This window comes from Taurulus bubalis, assembly GCF_910589615.1.
Source record: "Taurulus bubalis genome assembly, chromosome: 11".
Taxonomy (NCBI): Eukaryota; Metazoa; Chordata; class Actinopteri; order Perciformes; family Cottidae; genus Taurulus; species Taurulus bubalis.
This window is the reverse complement of record NC_136599.1, coordinates 9,559,989-9,576,733: the sequence shown is the minus strand read 5'-3', so window position 1 is coordinate 9,576,733 and position 16,745 is coordinate 9,559,989. Positions and strand designations below refer to the sequence as shown.

Sequence of the window (16,745 nt, the reverse complement as noted above, 5' to 3'; positions counted from 1 at the left end):
ATTATTGTTTGGTTGAATGCTTCCTGACCTCAGATGACACTCTTTGTCCCCCTTGACACCAGAGGTTAGCGAAGCAGGAAACAGGATTAGCCCACAAGCAAAGCAATGACCGGACTTCTTAAATGACGCTACCATTAACCCCTGTATCACACAGGCTTCTAAAAATAGAAAGGCCACAACGCAAAAGCAAATTGTTCATATTTACTCAACACATCTGGTTATGTTTACAGGCCACTAGCACGGCAATCATTGAAACTGCCATTAGTGAAGCAGCTATCAGCAGCTAAATAGTTATCATTATTTTAGAATGAGCTTTTTGAATGTGTGCCTTCTTTGTGGTTGTAAACAGTATTTTACATGTTCATACAGTTCTTTTTCTCTGACGGTACATATTATCAGTTCTACTGGCTACAATAGCTGCAGTCTTGACCTTGACTACAATGAAAGAAAGGTTATACCTCCTTTTGAGATTCTTGTTTGCCATTGTTTTCATCCCAGTACCTTCTGTAATTGTCTCCAGCCCACACATGACCTTCCAGCCTCCAGGGCTCCAGCAGCCACTAAGGTCCGCAAGACCATCATCAGTCGAGTTCATGAGGCTGTGAAGGCCATCGCTCTCGTGCACAACGTGACGCCCGTATACGAGGCCAACGGCGTGACCGACCAGGCCGAAGCTGAGCAGCATTATGAAGACACGTGCAGAGTCTACCAGGCTTCCAGCCCAGATGAGGTACCACGACCTGCCGCACAGAACCCGATCCATGTTCCTTCAGTTTTAGTGACACTCATGTTATTTTTTAGTTTTTATAAAACCCGCAGGGCTGATAGGAAAAACGTATAATACAAATTTTTACTTTATTTATATACTGGTAGAACTTTTCCGACAAGAAATGCAGCTCAAAGTGCTTTACAAAACAAAAGAGTCAAGCAATTTAAAATATAACAATAAGTCAAATACAAATCCGTTACACAAAGGAAAATAAAAAAGAAGCAGGGAATTATTGATTAGAAACACTTTCAACCAACAATGTGTTTGTTTTTTTGCATCTGTGTGGAAACATACTTGTAGACTTGCACGTTACCCACAGTTATTATACAAACAGTTGCAGTATATCCATCCCACAATGTGCGTAATTACACACAGGCAAATACCTACATGTTGATATACGTCAACTTGACCTTTTTTATATGTACACTTAATTCAAACATAATTTTCTCAAGGACAAACACGGAAGGCTGGACAGGAGAACAGACTTCCGATCTCAAGATATCAGTAAAGGCCATTATCTCAAGTGTCTTCCCTGCTTTCTTACATGAAGGGGAACATTCACAAGCCAAAAGGCATTCTACATTTATGTCCTTGATCTGTATGAATTCTTTGAACATCAGGAAGAGGGCTGCGGAATTTGACTTCGATCCATTTCCTGCGGTGTAAATACGGATTTCCTTAATGTGCTCCCCAGCCCATTGCACTTATCCCCTTTTGAATTTCCTCTTTGATAGCATATTTTAATAGAGCCACGTACATCTGTTGTGATTAGAGGCCTGTGGTTTATGTTGTGGGAAGGAAATTTAGCCGTTTTATTGTTTTGAGGTCAAACTGAATAAAAATGTTAACCGTTTTGCATTTTATCAGTTTGATACAATCTAGCAAGCTTCAGTTGGCTTTCCCTACCGCTTTCAGGAAGTCTTAATATAGATCTGGTTTTGTCTGTGAGCACTATGGACACAATGTCAGTGACTGTTGAATGCATGGTTTTTACAAATGTAGTCAAAACAGACATTTTACGACACACTTGTCACTCTTAAAAGATGCCAGAGATGCCTCAATTGCAATTTTCTTGGCAGATTCAGAGTTTTTTAAAAGTCTGATCTGGCGATTCAGATTTATAAATATTTGTAATTTATTTTGACCAATTCCAGTTTTCTTTCTTTCCTTCTCTCTACGAACTAAAATTGACAGCATAGTCATTTTTGTAACTTGAAATTAAATTATTCATAAAAAAAACATTTTCATTTCCATAAAACTATCGTTTGTGAAAGCAAAAAGTCTGATCTCATGTATCTGATTTTTTGGCATCTTAAAATCATCGTATGCACAAGTAATGATAATCAAAAGGACGTCTTGCGGTATATTATGTGTAATTCACCACAGAGAGTCGATATCTGAATCATTTTCCATTTTCAGCTTTTAAAAAAACGTGTCAGCCATGTGGAGGTTCTGAGTCAAGCAAACTGGTTACAGCTTTATTCAGTCCAGTTACAAATCTGCAGCCAACCCAGATGCTGCTCTTACAAGGTGCTGCTGCCGTGGCAGACATCAGATCCAAGAATGCCCCCACAAGGAATATTTCTAGACTGTGACTAAGCACAATCTTCATATTTCCCAAACCTGGATAGGGAACATTACCGTAATCAGAGTTTTTATGACGTTAAAGTGCTGCTGGCCAGGCATTGTCATGTATTCCCAAAATAAGTAATTTCCCCACTAAAAAATTTGTGGTTTAAAAATTGGATTGTGGAAATCTTTGTTGTTTTCTCTCATCTGTGTCCACTTGGCCACTCTGCCATTAGACCTGTCAGAAGATGAATGATGAATGTCATCTGACTTCTGGTCTGGAAGTTATTGGGAAATGTCGTCTCCCCTCTTTCTCTCCCCACACAGACTCGCACCCGTTACATTATATTAATCAATGTAGTCTATCTGTCGTGGCCTTCAGAAAGGAGAGAGCCAAAAGTATGTTTTTGTGTTCAGAAATGGACAATTCCCGAGTTTATTAATCAATAGTCTTGAGTGCAAAAAATGTTTGCGCTATCGATTAAGACTAAATGGTCACTGTGCTCTCTGGCATCCTACTCAGTCCAAAGTGCTCGTCACTGTTTGTTTTGTAATTCAAGTAATGGAACATCATATTGACATAATGGCTTCACAAGAACAATAAAAACCCTAAGCAGTTGTCCCTTTGCTCCCTTGCTGCACTTCAATGATGATTATGGTTAATATTTAGTAAAAACATAAAGTATTAGCAGTGAGAAGTATTGCAACCTGACCATTTTGTCCCCTCTCTTATATATTTTAATGACCACCCACTAAAGCCTTTACAATGTGATGTTGATAGGTGTCGCTAGTGCAGTGGACTGAGAGTGTTGGTCTGACACTGGTGGGAAGAGACCAGTCCTCCATGCAGCTGCGGACCCCTACTGGCCAAATACTGAACTTCACCATCCTGCAGATATTTCCCTTCACCTATGAGAGCAAGAGGATGGGCATCATCGTGCGAGTGAGTGCCAAGATAACTTTGTTACTCTACTGTCGGTTACATTTCAGGAGCTTTGTGTATTTTGTTTTCTTTAACCTCTTCAAAGAAATTGGTTTGATTTCCTATTTTGACCAGTTGCTGAAATAGTTCTTTCAGTAACAATGTAGGTCAGTGCTTGTTGCCCGGAGGGTTAATCGGACGGCACTCTAGCTTTAACAAGACAAACCAAAAATAAATAACGTGATTTAATATGAATCAGTTTTATCTGTGAAAAACCTCACCTTATAACCTCTGACTGTCTGATGACTAACTTTATTTCTGTTGGCCCGGGCTCAAACTCAGGAAGCCTGGGATTGTCAAACTTCCTCATGATAATATTTTCAAACACTTTTTGGAACCCATGTGAATACCAAAATAAGTTTAGCATTTCTAGGCAACAGAAAGTCATAAAATAGTGCATGTGCACCTTTTACTCGCGCGGCTACGGACTGGAAACCAACTGGGTAAGATGTAACGGCCTTTCTTTCCTGTTTTAAAATCTGAATAAACTGTGGATTATTGTTTTCAAGGATGAGTCTACAGGAGAGATCACGTTCTACATGAAGGGTGCTGATGTGGTGATGGCAGGCATCGTCCAGTATAACGACTGGCTGGAAGAGGAGGTAGAGCTCCTTCTTTTTAACAAGACATGATGAGGCTGTAACAACAGTGATTTTACCCCTGTTATAAATAACTCACAGACTAACGTGCTAAATCCAGATGTTGCTGACTTTGTTTTCTAGTGCGGGAACATGGCGAGGGAAGGCCTGAGGGTCCTTGTGGTCTCAAAGAAGTCTCTCACAGAGGAGCAGTATCAAGATTTTGAGGCAAGTTGGCATCTCATGAGATTAACACACAAGCGATCTGAGGCTTAGCTCTCAGATTCATTAGAGAACAAGACAATACCTACACACCAATAGTTTGTCGGTCTTATGTTTAATGAAGCCATTAGAGCTGATAAACCGCAGAAATATCAACAATTTGTTGGATATCTATTTGCAGATTACACTCCAAAAACACACAAATGCAGAATGATATTTATGCAGACATGTTCAGTGTTTCTAAATGTCAAAGTGTGTTGCTGAGTAATTGGAGTGACCTCTGACCCCTCATCCCTCAGTCCACACACCCCACCCTCTCTCACACACACCCCACTCATTGTTTGAGCAGGGCAGGGCTGTCTCCCCTGCAGTCCTCAGCCCCAGGCCCATGACTGAAGTGTATAATTGTGTAAGCAGAGCTGGTGGGCAGCAGTGAGTCACCAACTGAGTCACACACACACACAGAGTTTGTGTTCCTGTATGAGTCACTCTCAGATTGTTTTTGCCTTATCTCACTAGCTAATTACCCTGGAGCTGAAAAGCTGGAGATGGGCGTTAACCAATTGATCATGTCTGCTCTGTATTTCAAGCTTTCTAAAACATAGTAGCGTTAACGGCTGCTTGCAGGCAAATACCTGAAAGTTTATATGCCAACTGGAACTTTGATATCTGATATGGATCTTTCTGTGTGTTTAATGGCGTTAATTCATGCTTGAGGGGGAAAGAAATCTTCATGTATGCACACTTTATGAACCATCCCTGCGATTAGTTTTTTATACTTTTGTCTCTGTGTTTGTCATGACTTCTTTGGCTGTTGGCCATATATTGATGTTTTTTCCTTCTATCCCATCCCTTATTTGGTCTTACAATGATTCTACTTTTTTTTAAAAACTATTTTCATCTCCTCCCACTCAAAATATTCACGTCCTCTTGTGTTCCCCAGGCCCGGTACGTCCAGGCCAAGCTCAGCGTCCATGACCGCTCGCTGAAGGTGGCCACAGTAATTGAGAGTCTGGAGATGGAGATGGAGCTGCTGTGTCTGACTGGAGTCGAGGACCAGCTCCAGACTGATGTCAGGCCTACCCTGGAGATCCTCCGTAACGCAGGCATCAAGGTCTGGGGGCCAGACGCACTCATAGCTCACAGTAGCAACAAGCTAAGAAAACAAAAACATAGAGACAAGACAAGTACATGTGTTTTTCATATCTACTGACAAGAACAAGCCTTGTTCAAGGGTCTCCTTTTTATAGTAGAAAAAACAAGTTATAGTGAATCTGAAGGACATTTTTAAGCGGTTTTGGTTGCTGTGAAATATTTCACCACATTTTTTTTTTTTATGGAAATGAGGATTTGGTTTTGTCCAAGGAAGGCAGAAAGCTGATCAGTCACAGAAGTAAAAGTTGGGCTGATGGTCCCTTTTGCTCATCTTAATTTAAAGGCTCACCACAAATATGTAAAAACACATTTACTCACTTGGCTCCTGTGGTATCCGTGCAGATAGTGCAGAGGTTGAATGGGATTTCAGTTGCTCACATCATTTAAGAAATTTATATTTTAAGTGATCAATAGCTGTTTCTTCCAGTTTGAGCAAATTTCTTCAAATTCTGCAGAAACGTCCACTCAAGAATGAAGTGATTAGAATTTGGCAATCAAAGATCAGAGTTTCATCACATTTATGTGAATAAAGACTTTATATGTTTATTATAATTATTATACTAATTTCACACAGATGTCTAATAAGATGAAATGATGTCATGAGGTGATAAGGTGAAGCATACAACCGTGAGGCAGTAATTCTATTTTTTTATGTAATATTTTTTTTAACCATTTAAGCACTGCTATAACCATCTATAAGCAATCTCCATTAACAACCAAGCCGAGACAGAATTTGGATACCAAAAAAAAAAAAGCATGTTTTCCTTCATGTTACTTTCTGGTTTCTCTGTAGGTTTGGATGCTAACAGGAGACAAGCTTGAGACGGCGACATGCACCGCTAAGAACGCCCATCTGATCACCCGCAACCAGGACATCCATATCTTTAGACCCGTAAGTGCTGGACATTGACCTCTCTTCCTCTTATATGGGTATAAAGTGGTCGTAGTTGATTTTAGTACAACAGGGTTCTTCCCAGTTCAATGCAGCACTGACAGTTTCCTGACTCCCTCGACCCACGGGCATCCATCCTCTGCGCGGCCGGGCCCCATCAGCTCGTGGTCATACCGCCGCACACAACTACGCATGCAGGCCAAGTCAGCATCCACACAGCTGTATAAATCACCTCCCACCAGCGAAAGCATCCAAGCCGCTGTCAATGAGAACAAACAGGCCTTCGCTCAAATAGAAAGGAGAAACCATCTGAACCACTCCCAGAGGGAACACGCAGAGGGCTCACTTCCTAATTTGTTTTGCAGGTTTCGGGCTCTTTTGCCGCTTTGATAGTCCCCTTCTGCCTTCCCCTCTGGAACCGTGCCAGAGCAGAAGGAGCGCCTGCCATATGGGAAGGTTACAACTTGCGTACAACTGCGGTTACTGGAAGAGAATAACAATGGTTGGCACGGCTTGAAAACCTCCGTCCCAGTGGACGGGGGAGTGCTGACTGGGCCTGCAACACATGCATCTGGATTAGTTTCCTGGTGGCCACCAATGGCCTGATCTGGATTGACGTATGAATAGTCGGCGGCTGAAGGATATTCATTCCCGAGCATAACTCTTGTTGACAGATTAACACCATGCCCTGTCAGTGCTGCATTTCTGGAGGGATTTTTTAGCTCTATATTCGAACTTTGAATGGAATTTTATAACACAGTGCATTCCCAATTTCCCATCACAAGTTAGATTTTATTACTTAATCCCTCTCTTTTAAGCATTTAAAAGCACTCCATAAACATTTAACAAATGGTTTATAACACACTATAATCTATGTTTACAAAGATCTAAGGACATTTTTAAGTGCATTATATTGTCTTTTAACCATTCACCATTTTGAATGGTTATATACTTATAATAAATGCTAAATTAAAGTGTTACTGCAATTTTAATATAATTGCTTATAGAGTATAGAACAGAATATTATAGATATTTTTTGTTTCATTTAATATTGTGCTAATTCAATTTGTATCCGATTTGTGTCCTGATCATATGATTATACCATGAAATAGTTTTACAAAATTATGTTATTTGAAGTAATGTTTCCAGGAAAATAGTATGGGGAAAAATACATATCCTATCATCAGTTGAATATTTAGTAAGTTGGATGTTTGACAGGTATTTGGTTGTTCTAACATTTGCCATCATTGCAGCTGGAGGGAAACTAGCTGCTGTTCTTTGAGGCTACCTGACTGATAACGATCAGGATGCAAAGGCAGAAGACAGATTGTCATCCTTGATAACTTATCGTTGCGAGTGTGTTTTGTGCTTGCTTTTCAAATGCGGTTGCCATTACCCTAGGTGACAACACGAGGGGAAGCCCACCTGGAGCTCAACGCTTTCAGGAGAAAACATGACTGCGCGCTGGTGATATCAGGAGACTCGCTTGAGGTAAACTCTCGAGTGCATCTATGCGCGTCTAACCCTCCTCCCACTGACTTATCTCTCCATATGAAACTCTGACATGTTTTCTGCGTGATGCACGATAATATCACTGCAACGGATGCATCTCTGGCTGTGGTATCTGTGGTTAGAGTCACTTTCTAAAAAGCAGTAGGAGTTAAACTGTAAATTACAATAAGCTGTTGAAGATTCACAGATGAGATCAGTTATATTCGGTGGCCTACGCTTCTCTAATCCATTTTGTGGGTTTCTTGCAGGTTTGTCTGAAATACTATGAGTATGAGTTCATGGAGCTTGCGTGTCAGTGTCCCGCTGTGGTTTGCTGCCGATGCACCCCGACCCAGAAGGCTCAGATAGTCCGACTGTTGCAAGAGCGTACAGGAAAACTCACCTGTGCTGTAGGTGAGTCGAAAAAAGAAACTGTCCAACAGCTTTTTCAGGCTGGGATTTTTTAGTCTGCACAGCTTCTTCTTTTTTTTTTACTTTTTCTTTATTCTATACAAATCCTCCTCAAAACATTTTTAGTTTTTTTTAGTTTTTGCAGCCACAAACCTCTCTAACTTACTTCTACTCATCTCACCAGTACTCCCAGCAACACTGATACAATGCCACAATAAAGCAGAGCTGATTTTTAAGTGTGCATTCATGCATATATGCTATGTATCACTTGATGATGATGACACCCATGGCTGGGTGATGATTCATATTATTGTTATTGTCTTTGACGAGAATCTTAATTTGTTTTGTTACAAAGTTCTTACATTGATATCAGCAATTTGTAGAAACTTGTAACTGAAAACTAAATGAATTATAGAATGTTTTCCCACATGTGAGGAGTTTTGTAATGTAACACAGCTCACTGACCTGAACAGCAAACTTTTAATGTTTTTTTTTTTATTGTCATTGGACTGTTAGTTTAATGAATGTGTTTTTCAGTCATATCACACTGCCCCTTTATCTCGCCCATTATTTGGCAAATTCTAAACAACCGTCTGTGGCCGTAGTTCTGATCTCTTAATCAAGCCAAATTAAGGGTGTGCCGCTTGAAATACATACACAACACTCTCACTAAAAGTTAGTATTGGTGAGTCATTGATGTGAATCCTGACACCTCCATGGCTTTTGTTTTCTCTTAGGGGATGGAGGAAACGATGTCAGCATGATCCAGGAAGCCGACTGTGGCGTGGGAGTGGAGGGAAAAGTAAGACTCTCTCTCCATCTCATCTCATCGCCCCACATTGGCTTGTCGCTCTCACAGATTTTGTACTTTGGGTTTCCTGTCAAGATATCTCTCACGTTCAGAGACATGCAGAGAGACAGGCACACAGATGATTCCTCTTTACGACGATCCATTGTCTGAGTAGAGGAAACAAAGATGACAGGGAGCCGTTGTGCTCGAGTAAAAGTAAGAGTCTCTCATCAGAGTTAGTTGAGAAGATTTACGCCACACCTATTTCTTTTCATTAAAGATAGCAACCAGTTAGCTTAGCTGTAAAGCTCACTCATTAACATGTTGTTTTTGTCATTAGTACAAAAAAATAGTGTAAAAATGTGAATATTTTCACATTTTCTTTGTCTTTTTATGACTTACTTTCTTGGGTTTTGGACACAATTAATCAACTAATTGAGATATCGGGCAGAATATAAAAAAATCTTGAATTTAATATGGCATATTCAATGTTGTTACATTTCCATGCATGTCATGTTTGCAGAGAGTATTTGTCGACCATCTGTCTGATTTTGGTGTTTCCTCACAAACAAGCTATTTATCTGTCACTGAGCAATCATAATAAACACCCAAAAGCCTGCTTAGACTTCTTTGTAGCGTGTCCTCACTGCCCTCTGTACTGTGTGTTTTGACAGGAAGGAAAGCAGGCCTCGCTGGCGGCCGACTTCTCTGTGACTCAGTTCAAACATTTGGGCCGTCTGCTCATGGTCCACGGTCGGAACAGCTACAAAAGGTCTGCAGCCCTCAGCCAGTTCGTCATCCACAGGAGCCTGTGCATCAGCACCATGCAGGTAGAGCACCACTAAAACATGGCGCCATTTAGGTGTCCATCAGTCATGTTGAAGTAGTTTTGAATTCTTCTTTTTCACAACAATAAAAACCATGAAATACTCCCTCAAAACGTTACATAGCACATAACATGAACAAATATGAATCAAATTGGATAAAACATCACATGCCAGGAATTTGACCACAACATTATACAATTAGCAATGATAATTTAATTGATTAGTAAGAATGACTTACTATATATTACAGATATATTACAATAAACATAGATAATGGTCCAGAGTGTGATTTAGCAGGGTTGAGATTTGACTTACTTTTTCTGTTTTTTATCAACCATAACATTTGTTTTTAAAATGACCAACCTGAGATGTTCCAATCACTAGTAAGTGTTATCATTCACACTCAATGCATTGTAACATTTTGATGGTAATCTAAAGAAAGAGATTGCTCACATTCTTTCCCCCTTCTGATATACATTCGACTTGATTTTTAATGAGAGATTTTAATTGTCTGTTAAATTACTATCTATTGCCGAATGAGTACCACACTGGGGATTGAACTGGTGGTTTTGGCATTTGCAGACTGGGTGTCTGTGGCGACATTCCCAGGAATTCCCAACAACTTGTTTGGATCTCTGCAAATTGAGATCCAAAGAAAATGAAACTGACATTTTCAAAATTGTAACTTTAAACTTTGGGCAGGGAGATATGAGTTGGGTTTATCCACAGCACCTAAAATCTAAATGCAAGGAAGAAATGATTGGGGCGAGGCAGGGCAAAGTTTTAGGGGTGGTCATGGAAGGGTGGGGTGCATTATGAGTCAGTAAGTGGTGCCCTTCTGAGCCGGCCCCCACACGCACCCACCACCGCCCGTCCTGTGTCCCAGGCCAACCTCAGCCCCCGCCATGGAGGGACAGCCCATGAGTCACTGCACATGGACTTTGAGGTTTTAAGGAGGCCCTTCGCCACATGTCTCGCATTAACACCAACCACAGCTGTGACCTGTCTGGTTTTGGGGCTGAGTAGTTGACTGCCCAATATTGGTAACTTCCGTAAGTTCAAGACGCATGCTAGAATTAGTCGGGGAAGCTCTCATGCTCCAGCACTAGCACTTTGAGAAATTGAGGATTATTGAGATGTTGCATTGTATGTGTGGGATTTAGCTCATTGACTAGTCACAGTGTGGTTACCCTGTGACTTATGTTGCCAGATTCATGCTGTATCTTTCATTTACTTCTATTCCTCTAATGTAAACTGACTTTTAGACTGTGTAAAGTGATACCCCTGCTTTCTTGCATTATCATCTGTTATGTATGGCCTTTGAGTATTGATGTGAAAATATGTGTCTGTTTCCCTAGGCGGTGTTCTCCTCTGTTTTCTACTTTGCTTCAGTCTCACTCTACCAAGGATTCCTGATTATTGGGTGAGATAAAAGCTCTGTATGGCTGTGACTTACCAGGAGAGCATTTGGCTGCTGTGCCTCCCTGGCATTTCCTCTTTGATAAAGCGCTGTTTGAATGCGAGAAGGGGAAAATATGATATGACGACGTCTTGGCTGGAACGATGTATTTCACTGCCGAATCAAACAATGAAATGTGTGAAGCTTCTAAGCCTTTTATCTGTGGAATATTCCTCACACTCAGTTTGAATGGGTTTTGTCCGTTTCAGCTACTCAACCATCTACACAATGTTTCCCGTCTTCTCCATGGTGTTGGACAAAGATGTGAAGTCAGAGGTTGCCATGTTATACCCAGAATTATACAAGGATCTCTTGAAGGTATTTGTTGTCTGATAACACACTGACTGCCAGAGTGTAGACAAATATGATACACAGAAACATACGTACATGGAAAATGGTACATATGAAGTGTTCGACTGTTTTGTTTCCACAGGGCCGACCACTATCTTTCAAGACATTTCTAATATGGGTCATAATAAGTATCTATCAAGGTAAGGAAGAGTTTATACAAACTTCTGATAATCAGTCAATAACTCCAGCTGTTGTTTTCTTCCATCATCTCATTTGCTCATTCCAATACACGGTGGTGTTAAAATGGAACGCTGCTTCGTTTCATGTATGTATCATAACAACGGCTTGTATATCCGTAGTCCTCGGTTTCCCCTTCTGAATGACATGTGCATATACTGTATGTACATTTAATACATGACTACCGCAACCTACCGGTATGGGGAGTGATTTCCTTTTACGCAGGCGCAGAACGTGCTAGTTGGCCATTCACTGTAGTATTTGCGACTGCAATTTTGTGCAATTTTTGTGGCCGAGACACAGGCGACATGTGGCAACGTTCCAGTCGCCCTTCGCTACTGCTCGGCCTTTGATTTTGGGTTTGGTATTTCTGGGCCTTGGTGCTCGCCAGCTGTTGAAAGCCAAACCCAGATTCCCTCTCGTTTTGGAATGACCTTCTTGGTTTTTCACCTCGCTGTTTCTGCGTTTTTTTTCCAGCGATTTGTCCGCCATTTTGGTACGGGCCGAGAGCAGGTCAGTTGGTAGATCCAGACCCCACACACTTCCATTGGGTCAGTGTGGTTATTTTTGTGTGTGTCTATACAGTGTCTTTCAGGAAAACCTTATCAATTCTGCCTTTTAACATCAGTGACGCAATTGAGAGCTTGTCTACTTAAAAACGCTGGTAGCTAAACACACTGAGCTATTTTCAGCTAGCGGTGATAACTGTTTTCTGCCTTTCATCGTTTCAGACCGCCGTAATTCTGATCCTGCAGCAGAGTATTTCAATCACTCTTTGCTCACTCTATTTCAGACTAAACATTGACTGTCGTGCCAGATTGTGGATTCCATCATCAAATGTTGCTGCAAAGTGTTGGTCTCATTCTAAGGCTGTGTCCTCTTTTACCTCCACAGGGAGCATCATCATGTATGGGGCGTTGCTGCTCTTCGATTCAGAATTCGTCCACATCGTCGCCATTTCCTTCACCTCCCTCATCCTGACTGAGCTGCTGATGGTGGCCCTGACCATACAGACGTGGCACTGGCTCATGATAGTCGGAGAGCTCCTGAGCTTGGCCTGCTACGTTGCCTCACTCGTCTTCCTGCACGAGTTCATAGGTGAGTGAACACAAACACCCGGACATAAACTGAGGCTTCTCACACACAGAAGGTGACTCTGCGCCTGTCAGCAGCCTAACTCACTGAGCCAGGAAAACAAATGCAGGTTCAATTCACCGCAGCCTGATCGATGTTTTTGTGCTTTTGCCGACCTTGAAATAGTGCGTCAGCAGTCAGGTGAACATTCATATTATGCCTCTGGTGGGGCTGTGGGTTGCTGGATATGAGGAAGGCTAAAGGCGAGTGCGTTGACAAAGTGTCTTGATCTGGATGAAGCTCAGGCATGCCGTAGTATCAAAGAGGAAATGCCATCAGTCCTGTTAGTTTCCTGTGGACCGCCAAGGTTGATGTGTTTGTCTCAGTAAAGGTGTGTATGGTAGGAAACACTGGCTACAAATATAATACTCTAGCTAATGTTAGCTAGAAACACATTCAAGGCCATTAGAAGGCTGAAACGTCAACAACTTTTTCAGATGGTTGTTGGTGTTTATGTTACTCTATTACAGCCTGCATGTTGCCAGGCTATTGGACGAAAAAATATGAGCCAATTTTAGTTGTTCCATATTAAGACTTGTGACATATACAATATCCTAACCAGGAGCTTTCCAAGTCTTTATTTTCAGCTTTATGTGGGGTGTGGAGTTCCATTTTCAGCCGACAATCTCGACCACTGAGGTTCATGACTGACATGCGGTCAAGTGTACCCTTTTTGGACACTTTTCCTCCCTCCTTGAAGTCAGACTGGAATAGATTTTAAAGGCTATTCTTCTGGTGCATGTGAAGTTTACACAGTTAATTGAACACTTTACTACATTTGGTTGAAACTGTAGTGATTCATTTTTCGGCCTCCCTGAGGTCACGGATTGATACGGTTCAAACTAAAGATGTTGTCAAGTCCTTAGAGAGATTCTATTTTACTTACTTTAAACATAGACAGTGTGTGCAGATACTGTGTAAGGTGAGAGAGAGAGAGGGAGAGAGAGAGGTGTATGCTGCTGTTTTAAAAACAACAGGAAGTTAGTTATTGCAAAGTGGACGATCAATAGCAGTGACTCTGAAACAGAGCTTATTGCCCGATTGCTGCAATTTGTGTCAATGAGTCATAACTTAATCAAATGTGAACACACGGACAAGCAAATATTTTTACATTCAATGCGTGACTTACACATTATGATGGCACCATAAAGTGTGTGTAGGGGGACAATATACATGTGAAGGGTTTCTTCAGTATCAATGTAATCCAGTGGTAGTTTCCTGTACATCTATGGGTACATGGATGTATCGCTTTTTCCATTATTTATTATGTATTTAAAGGAGCAGTGTGAAGGATTTAGTGGCATCTTGCAGTGTGGTTGAAAAAAACTGAATGCCCATTCGCTTATCCCTCCCTTTTCAAGGATATTGGAGAACTACGATGACCTTCGTGTAACGTAAACATGTGATAAGTGTTTATTTTGTCCATCCTGTGCTACTTTAGAAACATATCGGTGCAACACGGCTCCGGCTCTCTATATAGATGTGAAGGGCTCATTCTTAGCTAATGAAAACACAACAATTCTTAATTTCAGGTGATTATACACGAATGCAAACATGCTATTTAATGTTTGCCAGTAAAGGCCTCTAGATCCTACACACTGGACCTTTTTAAGGATCTGCATTAGAAAGCACACGATGTGCCTCCAGTCTTGAATGATGCTTATTAATGTATGTCTGTGTCCTCCAACCTCATTCTGATCTTTGCTCCTTCGTCCATGCCAGACGTATACTTCATCACCACCATATCGTTCCTGTGGAAGGTGACTGTCATCACGCTGGTGAGCTGTCTGCCCCTTTACATCCTGAAGTACCTCCGCAGACGCTTCTCCCCGCCCAGCTACTCCAAGCTGACCTCTTAAAGACTGAGAGGAGACTCTGGCTTCATTTGCTTTTGGAGAACCAACAGAAAGGCGCCCCTGTCTTCATCCAGCAGAGCCTGCGCTTGGACCAGAGAATCAAACATGGATTCGTCCCCCTTTTTAATTTGTTCCAAAAAGTACCACTTGGAAATGGGAAGGACCGACGATTTATGTCCGGGACCGGTTGTTTACTGAGAGTTTGTGTTGAAAAAGCACTTGCTGCACGTGTTTGATGCAAAGACTAACTGATGATTTCTCTATGTGGAGAACATCTGCAGTGAATTGTAGGTTGAGTTAGTTTAACTGACCTACTTATTGTCAGCTGACTTAAGAATGTCAGTGTCCTGAACCTAAATGTAAATATGTTATGTAAAAACTTGCGGCTATTTAGCCTGTGTTTAATAAATGAAGGGACAGAATCGGCTTATTTCATTATGCAAGATCCAGTTTGTTTTATAATGTCAAAAATCATATCACGGAAAGTCTCTCACTCGGCTTTGTGGATGTGCCGTTTGGACTGGAAACAAATTTCTCTAATTTCCACTTCCATCTGAAATAGTCAAAGCGTTGGTATTGTTAGACACTGAGATTGACGTAGCATCCTCACTCAAGACTTGATTCACACTCTCCTTAAACAGTGATTTCTAAATGGAGTTTGAGAATTATATGGTAAAGAAAAAAAAGTTGACTGGCTAGACTTTGCATAAAACACACGTCTGCAAGTTTGTGTATTTGTTTATGCGTCACTGCAATGCGACGGCGGCCCGACACGGCGGAGGTGGTGTGGTTGTTTCTTTTAGCATGAGCCGTGGCGTCTGACGGTAAATCTGTCTTTGTCTCTTTGTGCGGACCCTGAGTTGTTAGTGTTTGGGGATCAGCCGCAAAGGAGCGCTGGTTATTTGCAGCCTGAACCTTCCGCCGGGGCTCCCGACGGGCTGTGCGTCCGCAGGGGAATGTGCAGCCTCTCATGTGGGCCGGCAGCAGCCACGCTTCAGCATTGCATGATGACTCACTGTAACAGTGACCTAAAGCCATAACTGAAAATACCCCTGTGACCTGCATCCAGCTGCCCACTTTCATGTCCCTTCTACCAACTCCCACAGTTCAGCTATGAAAGAAAAGAAAAAAAGGGATCAAATCATCTCTCTTCTGTCAAATACAATGTGAATAGTGCCGATAAATATTACAACTGCCCAGCGAGAGCTAAGAAACATTGTCATTTCTTTGGTGGTGTGACGGTGGAGACACTGTAAATAATCAGCAACTAAAAGAATAACGTCTACTCTGACACTTTTTTCAAATCACTTCACTTTTCTCATGTTTCTTGTGCATCCAGGGTGCCACAAGTTATAATTTCTCTAATATGTTCAACAAACATTGTAATCCCCACTGAATTCAGTAAGCTGTTTGCACAGGATTTTCTTTTGTACAACCAATTATTTCTATGTTAACATGTTTTATTTTTATGTTAAAACATAAATTATGTTAAATTGAGTTTGTTGCGTGTAAATAACCAGTTTCTTTTTTTTTTTATTTATTAACATGTTTTATTTAATGGTGTTGATGGCACTCAAATGAGCAGAACAAAAAAGGGAGAATTGTGTTGATGTCAGTGTTGTGATAATGATTAATGATTAATAAATCTCATGTTTTTTTTTCCTGTGCCATTTTTCTTCTTCAATGTGACAATAAAAAAAAAGGCTTTATTTCCAAACGGCTTGAAGGATGAGGCTGGTGTTATATTGTTCTCATTGTTTCTCAGGAAAAGACTAAATGTATTGTTCTGTCTAAATTATTTTCAGACCTTGTCTGTAGCCACGAGGAATTCCTCAAAAAGAGGAAAATCTTTAACCAAGTTACAAAAATATAGTTCGATGTGTTTTTTTAAAGGCTCACTAACTTCCTTAAACAGCTGGGTTTTTACCAAACAAAGTGCTATTTTCACTTGAGGATTGCACATCTAGTGAGTATTTTGGGGAGCAGGACGGTGTTTGTGAGATTGACTCAAAATGAAGAAGGAACATATAGTTTATGTACTGTGATTTAATGTGATTTGTATTATTAGATCTTGGAGGACTT

General features: G+C 41.0%; 1 protein-coding gene across 1 annotated transcript in view; it reads left to right on the top strand.

Annotated features, from left to right (window-relative positions):
- atp9a (ATPase phospholipid transporting 9A) overlaps positions 1-16,378 on the top strand; it is a gene marked incomplete at its 5' end in the record, with an annotated part of 28,470 nt that extends 12,092 nt beyond the window's left edge. The window contains 15 exons of the mRNA XM_079226787.1: positions 521-730; positions 3,120-3,281; positions 3,830-3,922; positions 4,043-4,126; positions 5,064-5,234; positions 6,069-6,167; positions 7,569-7,658; positions 7,928-8,072; positions 8,807-8,871; positions 9,534-9,689; positions 11,045-11,109; positions 11,355-11,463; positions 11,579-11,636; positions 12,568-12,771; positions 14,530-16,378. Of these exons, the coding sequence (XP_079082913.1) occupies positions 521-730; positions 3,120-3,281; positions 3,830-3,922; positions 4,043-4,126; positions 5,064-5,234; positions 6,069-6,167; positions 7,569-7,658; positions 7,928-8,072; positions 8,807-8,871; positions 9,534-9,689; positions 11,045-11,109; positions 11,355-11,463; positions 11,579-11,636; positions 12,568-12,771; positions 14,530-14,666 (1,848 nt within the window). The 3' untranslated portion in view covers positions 14,667-16,378. The remainder of the gene's footprint in view (positions 1-520; positions 731-3,119; positions 3,282-3,829; positions 3,923-4,042; positions 4,127-5,063; positions 5,235-6,068; positions 6,168-7,568; positions 7,659-7,927; positions 8,073-8,806; positions 8,872-9,533; positions 9,690-11,044; positions 11,110-11,354; positions 11,464-11,578; positions 11,637-12,567; positions 12,772-14,529) is intronic.
- Positions 16,379-16,745: the final 367 nt, after the last annotated feature.